General features: G+C 37.6%; 1 protein-coding gene across 1 annotated transcript in view; it reads left to right on the forward strand.

Moving 5' to 3' along the window:
* SLC13A2 (solute carrier family 13 member 2) overlaps positions 1 to 11,641 on the forward strand; it is a 688,970-nt gene extending 677,329 nt beyond the window's left edge. Inside the window, exon 11 of the mRNA XM_044054394.1 lies at positions 11,224 to 11,641. Within this exon, the coding sequence (XP_043910329.1) occupies positions 11,224 to 11,352 (129 nt within the window). The 3' untranslated portion in view covers positions 11,353 to 11,641. The remainder of the gene's footprint in view (positions 1 to 11,223) is intronic.
* Positions 11,642 to 11,922: the final 281 nt, after the last annotated feature.

An 11,922-nucleotide genomic window follows, 5' to 3' on the forward strand; every position in this document is an offset into this window, starting at 1 on the left:
TGCAGAGGGAGCTGCAATGCAGTATTTCCAAAACTGATATAAACAAGTCCACAGTTGCTGTTCCTTTCGGACTAAGAAAAGTCCACAACTGTCAATAGCCCTCTGTGACAAATTGTCCTTTCAAGCTCTCATATGAAATCACAAGTCTCACAAAGCAGTGTTGCAAAAGTGTCTAGAACCACTGTGAAACCCTTATCAACACTGACCATCATACAATAGCACTCCCACTGTATAAGATGAAAACATGATCTCTCAAAAAATACTTGAGTAATTACAACTGACTAAAAATACACAGTCATTCCAATGGCATGGAAAACAATATTTTTAGTATGGGGCAAGCCTTTCTACCCCCATACTCTGGGACATATTCATACACCACTTCTATGGTCACAGAAAACTGGAGAATGGTGAAACTCCATAAACAGTGCACAGTAGCCTCAAGCAATTATTACTGGCATTCTAATACAAGTGAGCAAGTGATTTTCAGGGCGGCATTATCTAATCTGTTAAAACTGTGATGGTCACTGTAGGCACTGCATATAAAATGCATGACAGGAGACACAGGACAAGCCTATTGCAGTAATTAAGTTTAAAGATTACTAAGCATTTCAGGCCTTTGCTTTGACAAACATGATCAGTCTTCTAGGAAAGAACTACCTGTTAAACTGCATGGCAAGGAAAAAGTCAAGAAACTGCTAAGGGACATCAAACTTCTGATGCAGCACCTCTAGACATTCTAATTAGTTACTTGCATATTATACAGAATATTTGACATCAGATGCCACAACAACAAAAGCATATTAATCTTTAACAGTACCATAACTCGGCTGTGATGCAATGCTTTTAATGTAATAGTTTTCTAAAACAGGTATTCTGTATCTGAAGCACCTAAATGTTATAAGAAACAGAATAAACAACTAAAATGCTACAAGAATAAGCTTTTATTTAGGCAAAAAAGTGAAGTTCTGTCCTTTGTACTGGCCGTGGGTATGTTTTAGCCTGCAAAATTTGATGTTCGTACCAAAAATGTCCCACTTTGAGCATTTGAAAAGGTGGCAACCCTATCCTAATTAGCACCTTACCGTACATACTTACCAATACCCTTCACATTCACACTCCTTGCATTATCCATTAAAATATTTATGTATAGTAAAAGGCCTAAAATGCTCAAATCTCTACATCATCAAATTCTCAAAGGAAGACTGTTGAACCGGACCCCCCCTACCACCACACACACACACACACACACACACACACACACACACACACACACACACACACACACACACACACACACACACACACACACACACACACACACACACACATCACTTGCTCAATTACCTGCTGTTTTCCATAGTCTTACAATCAGTAGTTGAAAAAAATGCATGGCAATATATATGCATGTATATGTGTGTGTGTGTGTGTGTGTGTGTGTGTGTGTGTGTGTGTGTGTGTGAACAAATTCTCTGTTTTAGGTCTGTTAGTATATTGTTTGCATGGGAGGCTTCTGCTCTCCAGCAACCATGAATACAATAAAGTGATAAAGTGAGTATCAGAAAATAAATGCATTGAATGAAGGAGAAATTAAAATCAATCAATACACCAGTTTAGTGACTCCTACATAAATGTGTCTTTCTCCCTGTTTAGTCTCCCATACTTAACAAACCATGTCCAGAAATTATATCTGACAGCAGATTAAGTTACAATAGACTTTCCCTTCATTACCCAAACATCATTTAGGAAGTACAGCTGTGAGATATTCTCACCACAAACAGTAGATGTACAAATAGTTGGAACATTGATGCACAAAATGATATATAATCATCTAGACGTGCAGTCAGCCAACTAACTACTGTGAAAACTAATTTATCATGGCCTACAGTTTATTTAGATTACTAAATTCATGGATTAGACAAGTGAAATAAAACAGGTACATAAAGTATTCTCAGAGCTTATTTTAATACTCATATTAATCAGACCATTGTGACAGTATGGTACTTGTATGGGATTTGTGACATTTTATACCCCTAGGGATTGAATATCTAGATCAGTAACATAATGTCCGGTCATACCTTATTACTTAGTTTTTCATTTGCTGTCTTTTAATAACTGGCTTGTTTATTTGTTTTTTTATAAGGTGCCTTGGAAAAGCTGCCAACAGATACACATTTGATTGATTGATTGACTGACTGACTGAATGAGACTGCACCCCAAAGGAGTTTGTCAGGAATTTCAGCAGCTGAAAATTTCACAGGTAGCTCAACTTGTAGCTGAGAAATTTCATTTTTCCCAATATTTTGCTGACCTTCCCAATAAAGTTGCAGTGAATGCAAATGATAACCTTGTTTGTTGGAAACAACCATCTTTCCTTCCTGTAAGGCAAGGCCCTGATACAGTCAGAAACCCTCATATAGCCCCATTCTGAATCAGAAGACTGGCTCAAACATTCATGATACCCTCTTTCATAAGCCTAATCAGGTATACTTCCTGTCCAAAAACACCTATTAACAAACTGAAGACAGAAAGTAGATCATCTTTATGAAACATATTTTGGTTACTTGTAAAATGAACTTGAAATTAGTTGTCTTCTAGGATATAAGTGGCATTTACTATGGGTCAGAAGTCAATAGCCAGAAGATATTTACAAACTTAAAAAAGTCAAACACCTTTATGTGTGTGACACTTAAGAATAACAGCCACTTGATTTTTGGGGGCAACAGTTGTTTTTCAAATTATCCAATGTTTTCCCTTCAATATAACCAGTGGCTGTTATTGATCATCCTCTAGCAGGCTATCTGAACCGCCATGCTTCAGGCACCACAGCCTGAGCCTTTGGCTACAACAGTAGTCATGTTTTTCACTTGGAACTTCACCTGTTTCTAGTCATCAGCTCAGCTACGACAATGGAGGCCATACAAGTTTTGTGTGCATATGTATGTGGATGCTGATTATTTCAGTAGCATGGTGGTGCATTGGTACTGCTGATGTCATGTTTCTGCCCCATGGTCAGGACTTTAGTCATGACAGCTGGACCTTTGGATGGTGGCTGACTGGAGCTTATATATTCTCTTTGAATCTGTATATGTTTTCTTCAGTTAAATAGGTTTGTTTCCAATTCTCACAGATGTGCTGTTTAGGTTGTCTGGCTATTCTAAATTGGCTGATATAGCAACATTTGCAAGTTGGCAGCAAATGGTTGTCACAGCATTGAGCTCTGATGTATTTTTATCTCAGTTATTTAACTTTGTGTATATTTCACTCAAAATCTAGCTGTTTGTGCAGATAGTTGCCCTGCTGCTGATGGAAGGTGTTGGACTTCAGTCTGTTGACATATTGGTTCAAATGCAGGAGAGGTGTAACAGATGTTAATTGTATCAAAAGTCTCTTATGAGATTGGTTTGCATTACAGCTGAATGCAGTGGTAGTTTAATAGATGGAAGTTGTTTAAGAATTTACTATTAATGTTTGCTGGTATTCCAAGGTCCGGCGTTTGATGGGATACTTGTTTTATGTGATTTAATTCATCAAACATTTGTCCTTTGTGAATTCTTCTTATTTCTGGGTAAGTCTTGGTTTTGTCATGTGGAGATTGTCATGGTAGGTACAGATATTTTCAGGTGACTCTAATAAACCATTTGGAGCTAATACAGTTACAGATGTTATATATTTTTCATGGGCTATGATTCTGTCACTGCACAAAACTTTATGATTAGTTTGTGTTGTTTATCAACCCTGGCTGTTTTATGTCTGCTTATGGACTTTGAGATGTACCACAAAAACTGTATGGAATAATATTATTACAGGCTATTACTTTTACTATGCTAAATTTGGATTCTGCTTAACATAATTTATGAATATAGAATGCTATGAATATCTGTTTTTCTACTTTTGTCACTATTTATGTATGACATCAGCTCTATCTTGTTTTATGTCTTGTGCTTTTGAAGCATTTTCTTATCAGAGGTTTTTTTTCATTTGTTTTTTTTTGTAAATATTATGTGGTTTAAAATTTGGACATTCATTATCTGAATTTGTGTTATTATAGACTGCTTTAGAAAAAAAGCACTATAATAAGCTTGAATCTAAATTTGAACTTGAACTTGTTTATGTGCTTCTGATGTGAAAATTTTCTCTCTGGGTCTCCACTGTAAAAAAAAAACAGCTATGTACTTACCATAACACTGCATCTTCATTATATGTCCATCCAATTTAATACTAAAGGACTGGCCACTACACTTCTCTCCAAATCTCAAACTCCTCTCCTAACTCTTGCAAATGCACCATGTTTCATCTGAAACTCTATTCAAGTTTTCCACAAACTATAGTAATATGCCGTAAACAGGCCTCAGGATAGTCTGCAATGTCTGACAGGATAATTAGAAAGTGACATTTTTGGTGGGGGGGGGGGTGTTGAAGTTGAGGAATATGCAAAATGAAGATCCAACATTATTCATGGTAAGAACATAACTATTGTATCTTATATCATCCAGTCCATCCACTTCAATACAGAGTCCTCAGGTAATCATCTTGGGTAGCATCATAACAGAATACCATGGAATGTGGCAGACTCAAAGCAATACCTGGATCTAGAGATCACATCTATCTTACAGTGACTTGCAAAAGTATGCAGTGAAACCCATGTCACTGCAGCATGGATATCATCCATTGGTAAATTCCTGCAGAAAGCTGATAATGTGTTTATAGATTTAGTAAAGTGTTTTCCTAGTTTATCTGATAGAGTTTTATTACTAGAGGCATATGAAGAGGAAATGTAGGCTGCTAACAATCTGGATGGTGTTACTTTGGTTATTTTTTAATCCTAAACTGTTAACTAAAAATGACACAAATAGCTAATCGTGCTTCTTTGGATAAAATACCTGAGCTGCCTGCAGTTGTACAGACAGTATAGTTTATACTCCCCCTCTATTCAAACACTGAGGAAAATACTGGCAGAGTAAAGGACTGTTTAATATTCATTTTGGATGACACGTTTCATATAAAGGAAGGGTTGGCTCATAGGGAGACTCTATCCTTAGGGAATATCAAGTACAAGGCAATCCATTATAGGGTCTGCATTTCAGGTACTCTTTATCTGATTTAATAACTCTGAGGGGAAAGGGTTTTCTATGAGAGATACTTAAAGTCAGTCTTAAAATGTTTTTATTATTTTACATTTGTTACCCGGCATAGTCCATCTGGGTGAGAGCCCATTTTCAGTGGAGGCCCGGGGAGAAAAGCTCCAGAAGTACAATTTACATCGGTATAAATATAAATGGGACAAATACATTGATATGAAAAGACACATACAAATGTACAATTGGCATCTTAGAACATCAACAAGTATGAGAATAAGCAATAGTACACATTGATAAATAAACATCATAAACATTTGTTTATGGAAGCATGAGTTTTTTGTTTTGTTTTGTTTTGTTTACACAGAAGGTATTTAAGAGAAAAGGTTAGCTTTTTAATCAGAATTAATATAAGTAGATAAAGAGAAGAAAGGGGTTAGAAGAAGGGATACATTAGGAATGAAAGTATTGATTCACAGGTTAGGTAAGAATACATATGGGGAGAGATTAGCCAGGGTTGATACAGGAGCAGATCCAGCTGATATATAAATAGTCTTTTAGGTTCTTCTTGAATTGAGTTATGTCTGCGATGTTTAAAATGTGTTGGGGAATATTGTTCCAGATTTTAGAAATGTGGTGGGAATAGAGGGAATCCCCAGTCTTGTTTTTGCTTTTGGAGACTTGCAGTAAAAAAAAGAAGGAAAGTAAGTTTCTCCATCACAAGGTGGGGTGACACCTTTAATGAAAAGAAGCAATAGAAGGGTTCCCCTTAGGAAGATTTGGAGATTTTTAGTAAAGTGTCCCCTTAGTTTATCTGATGGAGTTTTATTACTAGAGGCATGTGAAGAGGCAATGCAGGCTGCTAACCATCTGGATAATGTCACTTTGGTTACTTTTTTTCCTAAAGTATTAGCTGCAAATGACACAAATAACCAATTGTGCTTTCTATTGTATTTAGTTCTTTGGATAAAATACCAGTTGCCTGAAGATGTCTAGACAGTATAGTTTACACTCTTCTATTCAAACACTGATGAAAATACTAGCAGAGTAAAGGACTGGTTAATACTGGTTAATATTCATTTTGAATGACACATTTGGTATAAAGGAAGGATTGGCTCATAGGGAGACTCTATCCTTAGGGAATATCAAGTATAAGGCATGCCATTATAGGGTATGCAGTTCAGATACTCATTACCTGATTTAATAGCTATGAGGAAAAGGGTTTTTCATGAGAGATACTTAAGATCAGTCTTAAAAGAAGGAAAGTAAGTTTCTCCAGGATAAAATTGAAATCCCAAGTGTGGTGACACCTTTAATGGAAAGAAACAATAGAAGGGTTCCTGTTAGGAAAATTTTGCAAATATTCTGTGCACTAGACAGGTAGAGTTGAATCCTCAGTAAAAGTCAGATACAACTCCCAGACAAAACCTTATGTTAGAGAAGATGGAACCAGAATCAAACAGTGTAAACAGAAATGACATTATGTAAGGAATCAGAGAAGAAAAAAGGTCCAAGCCTCACTAGAAGACCCATGGAAAACCTTTTTTTATTTGTTTTTTTAAGTAACCTCGTGGATGGTTTCTGTGACACCATAAGAATTTGGACCACTTTAGATAGGTAAGATGGGTCCCTGGCCATCAAGGGGAATTGGGGGAACCATGATGTTAACTGGTGGGAGCAAATGTCTGGATGAACCTGACAAGATGGGTGGGTCAAAAATAAAGAAGTGCATCTAGAAGCAGGGGCTTCTGAAATGAGATGAAAGTATGGCAGACCACATGTCGAGGCCAGAATGGGGCTATGATGATTTCTTTCCCTCTGCATAACTTGGCTTTTGGAAGGACTCTCTCTATGCGGTGGTAGATATGGAAAGACATATAGAATCCACATCTGATGGACTAGAGCATCCCTGGGTGTATGACTCCATGGAAGGATAAAGGCAAATAAGTTGCTTTGTTTGATTTTGCACAATGATGCAAACAGAGTGCAGCAAGACTTTTCCATTGATTTCTCTGGAGTCCCTCAAGGCTAATGTCAGTGGTCTCTGGCTGACAAAATTTGCAGATGATTGCAAATTAGGAGTTGTCATTGAATCTCACACTGACACAAATGATACAATATCATCCATACTACTAACTCATGGGACATCAGAATGTATCTGCTAAGCCTGTGTAGCAGACAGTTGGCTCAGCCAAAGATGTGCATTGTTATAAGAAAATGTTCCAAGAACTTCAACCATTCTTATATTCTCTTGGCTTCTCAACAGTGGGGACAGCACCTGATGCCACCCAGTTTATAGATGTACCACATGACCAACATATTGTTTATGTGAATGGCTACAACACCCTTAGGGGGAGTGATCCTGACAGTGCTAAGATGACTACCCTTATCTTTAATAAATTGATGTGCAGTTTGCTTCTGATGTGTCTTTGTCTCATAGATGAACTAGGCAACGTCTCCCCACACTATAGGGACATTCTCTGGTAAGACTGGGAGGGTGTAATCACTATTGCAGATAAGCACAGCAGACTTGAAATGACCATCCTTATATTTGCAGTCACTGCATTCTTAGGGTTCATTGTAGCATCTTCATGTAGTATCTGGTGGGAGGGGTGGGAGGCGAATAGTATCTGCCATGAGACCTATAGCAAAGGCAGGTTGGGGTGGTGAGATTTAACAACTGTCTGACTGCAGACTACAAGGAAAGTATTCTTTGAGGCAATTCCACAGACTTATGAACCATGTCCAGATGGCAACCTATAAAAACAAGATCTTGTGATGGCTCCAACTAGGACTTCACAATACTCACTGATATTCCCATAGATATAAAAAGCCAGAGCAAGTAATACCTTATCTTTATTAATGACTCTGACATGGCTGAGAAAAATAGTCAGTTATCTGTGTAAGGCAAAATCCTGGTTCCCCTAAGTCTCATATGAGCTGTAACTGCAACTGATGCCATATACTTTGTGAGCACACAGGGAACTGTGGTGAGACTGAATGTCAGTACTCTGAACTGGTAATGGCTGGATCCTAGTTGAAACTGCAGGAATGTCCAGAAACCTTGGTAATTTTGATGGGCAAATAGGCATCCTGGAGTTGTATTCAGCACATCCAGTCTCCTTTCTGTAAGCAAGAGAACAGCAATTGCACTGTTACTATCCAGAAACTGAGTTTTGATACCTAAAGGTTTAGGCTGCTAAGATCCAAGACTGGCTTGAGATCCCTGTTTTTTGGAAACTAAGAAGAATTTTAAGTACACCTTATACCCCTACTTGTCTGGTGGGACCCTGTGGATCATTCTCTTTTGAAGAAGGTTGATAACCTCTACTCTTCCCATCCCCTTTTGATGGGGTAGGATGACTAGCAGTGAAAGTGATGCCAGCTTGGGTGTTTCTGAAAAGGCAAGAGTATAGTCTCTGGATACTCTATCCTTTACCCACTTGTCTTGTATCATGGGCCAACCATGCTTGGTAGTACAAATATGTGACCCATGACTGCCTCCAGAATGGGATATTCCAGCAAATCTTCAGGAGTTTTTGTTTTGCTTCCCAAGGGAAGGACAACAGAACTTCTTTTTGTGGACTACCACTTCTGAGAAGTACATGCCAAAAAGAAGTGGTCCAAGGACTGATCCCTGAGGGACTCCACTTGTCACTGGCCTCTGGAGTCCCTCAAGGCTAATGTCAGTGGTTTCTGGCTGACAAAATTTGCAGATGATTGCAAATTAGGAGCTGTCATTGAATCTCAGACTGACACAAATGTTCCCCAGGAGTGGATGACACAGACAAATGACTGCTGTCAGAACCATGGACTAAAACTAAATGCCAAAAAAGGCATAATAGTATCCTTTGAGAAGTCATCCATCCCTGGTAACTATCATATTGACAGTGCACCCATAACTCTCCATAACTCTTAATGCCAAAACCAGGCCATGGAAAGGAGCATGAAAAATAGATGGAAAGTGTCATTCTTTGTCTTCCATGGATACAGGTGGTTTGGAACATGTCATATTATCCGGTAAGGCTAGCAAAGAGACTCCTGGCAAGCATTCTAGATCTAAATAACTGGGGGGAGTAGGAATGGGAGTCCAAATATCTTGATAACGCCTCAAAGAAAAATCATAAATAATGGTGTATATTAACTGTGAAGCCCCTGATGGAGAAGCTTGGGATGAGCCGTGAACTACCTCAACTGGTTGGGGTTCAACCCAGTGGCAAAATATACTTTAATATTAATATATGTATGCTCATGGACTGTCCTATAGCTAAAGGCCTTGCAAATCCTACAATTCTCTTTTATGTATTCCAACCCCAGGCATGCCATGCACAGCTCATGTGTGCCCTGGACTAGAATATTATGGCCACAATGATCCAACCTTTCTAAATCCCTAAGTCCAATTTTTTCCATAGTGAAGCTATGAACCAAAATCTACAGTTAAAAAACAGAAACATGCACTGTAGTTAAAAATGGACACAACTAACAGCTAGAAAAGTCTTGCACTCTCCAACAGCTAACAGCTATTTAAACAGTTGGACAGAAAAGTATAAAAGAAACTCAATGTAAACTAGCAATGGAAATCATTAGGACCAACCTCCCAAATGAGGGCATGATTCTGACAGACAACAGGCAAATTTCAGCAGATATAGATTTAATCAATGAAAGGGTAGGTTGTAAGCAAAATCTGTGGGCTATAAAAAGGAAAAGAAAAGGAAAACCTCCCAACTGAGGGCAAGATTCTGACAGACAACAGACAAATTACAACATATATAGATTTAATCAATGAAAAGGTAGGTTGTAAGCAAAATCTGAGGGCTATAAAAAGGAAAAAAGGAAAACTTATCACAACAATCACTCAGGCCTGATTGATCTGTGCCTAGATGCTATGGCAGCAGGCAAACTCTGGAGTGTCAGGGTGAAAGCAAGGTATATTGTGGGAATTAGAGAAAGAGCTTGAGCTTTGGAAAGAAACATCTGTGACAGTTCAGAGGCACCTGCGGTAACTAATCCTTTGGTATTGAAGTGGAAAAATTGGATAATGTAAGATTATGTTTGTTTCTGTGGCAGTAATTTGGTTAAGAAAAATGACTAATAAAATGAAGATGCTGTACAAGGACATGATAGTGTTAAACCTGGCAGACCACATTACACTGAAATTCTATGTTATTTTCACCATTACCAGTCCACTCCCAAGCAATTCCCTTAATATTACTTTGAATATGCCACATTATGTAAGGAAAAAATAGATATACTCTTCAGATATCAAGAAATATTTGAAATATTATGCAGAAAAGACCAAAGCAACTGTCTCTTAACTCAATAAATCTTTGAAATATGATGTAAAGAAGACCAAAGAAATGAAAAGGTAACACAGAAACATGCACATAATCACACACTAACACACACCTTAAGCATGCATTCAAATAAACTTCAACATATTAGGGTGAATCTGGGTCCTCCTTTAAAGACATGTTACCCACTTGCTTTATATGCATGATATTATGCTTATGGTGTTCATTTTAGGGTAGATGATGGGTCTGACACCACTGTTTAGTGCATCCCCTTTTTACTCTTGTGTGCAGTAACGGATGCTTTCAGTGATCTGATAAGATGGAATACCCTATGTTCATTAGAATTAATTGCACTGATATTTTTTCTATGAAGCAGATTTTCCAGACTTTTAGAAAGTCAGTTTACTAGCTACTAAAACATATGCATCTTAGGATAGTATGAACTTTGACCATGTTAGGCAGAAAACAAACTGGTCATTTGGGAATGGTCACAGTCAGGCTGTCTTCATAGCCTAATATAATCTAGCAGTTATCACTCTGCTTGTTTGAATCTTCTCATGCCAACATCCTAGTCGCTGAAATGTTGGCCCCTATTTTCTTTCTCTGCACTTCTATTAATTACTGCTGCTATCCCTGAAGTTAGGTGGCAAGATACATGTTGCCAGTAATGTAGAGCATTGCATATTACATAAACAGGTTTTATCCATGTCAAATGGTATACATATAATTTAACAAAAGTTATTCCAGGTAAGTAATACTTTTTGTCTTTATAAAATTAAGCTGTGCTTATAACTGTCACTCTTGCATTATATCACCATTCATTATTTAACCCATTTTTTATCCATTAATATTTTTAGGCCAAATGCGGGGCTATACTAAATGTTGCTGGAGTGTTTCTCATCTCACTGGCCATCAACACCTGGGGCTATGCAATACTGGGCCTTGGCACCTTCCCATCCTGGGCAAATGCGACAACAACTCCTTGAATAACAGATCAGAAATGGTCATTAAATGTTTTGCAGTCTCAAGAAGCCATGATGCTCTGTTCTCGGAAGGATGATACAGATTTCCTCACTTACTGGAATCTTTGTGGAGACTCATAGTTGGCTAGTTGAAAAAAGTATATGATTACATGTCTTCAAAACTACAGCTGAAAATAACTGTGATATTCGTATCGTTTTGTAGAACTTAAAGAAAGACTATATTGCACTCTACTAATGAAGATAGGTACCCACATACACAAATAGCTCCCTCAAATCCATCAGCTACTTTTCTATAAGAGAACACCACAGACTATTAATCATTATCTCACACCACCTCTAGACATTCTAATTAGTTACTTACATATTATACAGAATATTTGACATCAGATGCCACAACAACAAAAGCATATTAATCTTTAACATTACCATAACTCGGCTGCGATGCAATGCTTTTAATGTAAGCATTTGTCCTGAAAGCACAGTTTATTTTCTTTTATGGTGACTGAACACATTTAAAAAAATGTTGGTTAGTTGCTTTGTTATTAATGAATACTATTGAAAGTCTTCATGTCA

The sequence above is a fragment of the Protopterus annectens genome, chromosome 13.part0 (assembly GCF_019279795.1).
Source record: "Protopterus annectens isolate FY-2018-M chromosome 13.part0, PAN1.0, whole genome shotgun sequence".
NCBI lineage: Eukaryota > Metazoa > Chordata > Ceratodontiformes > Protopteridae > Protopterus > Protopterus annectens.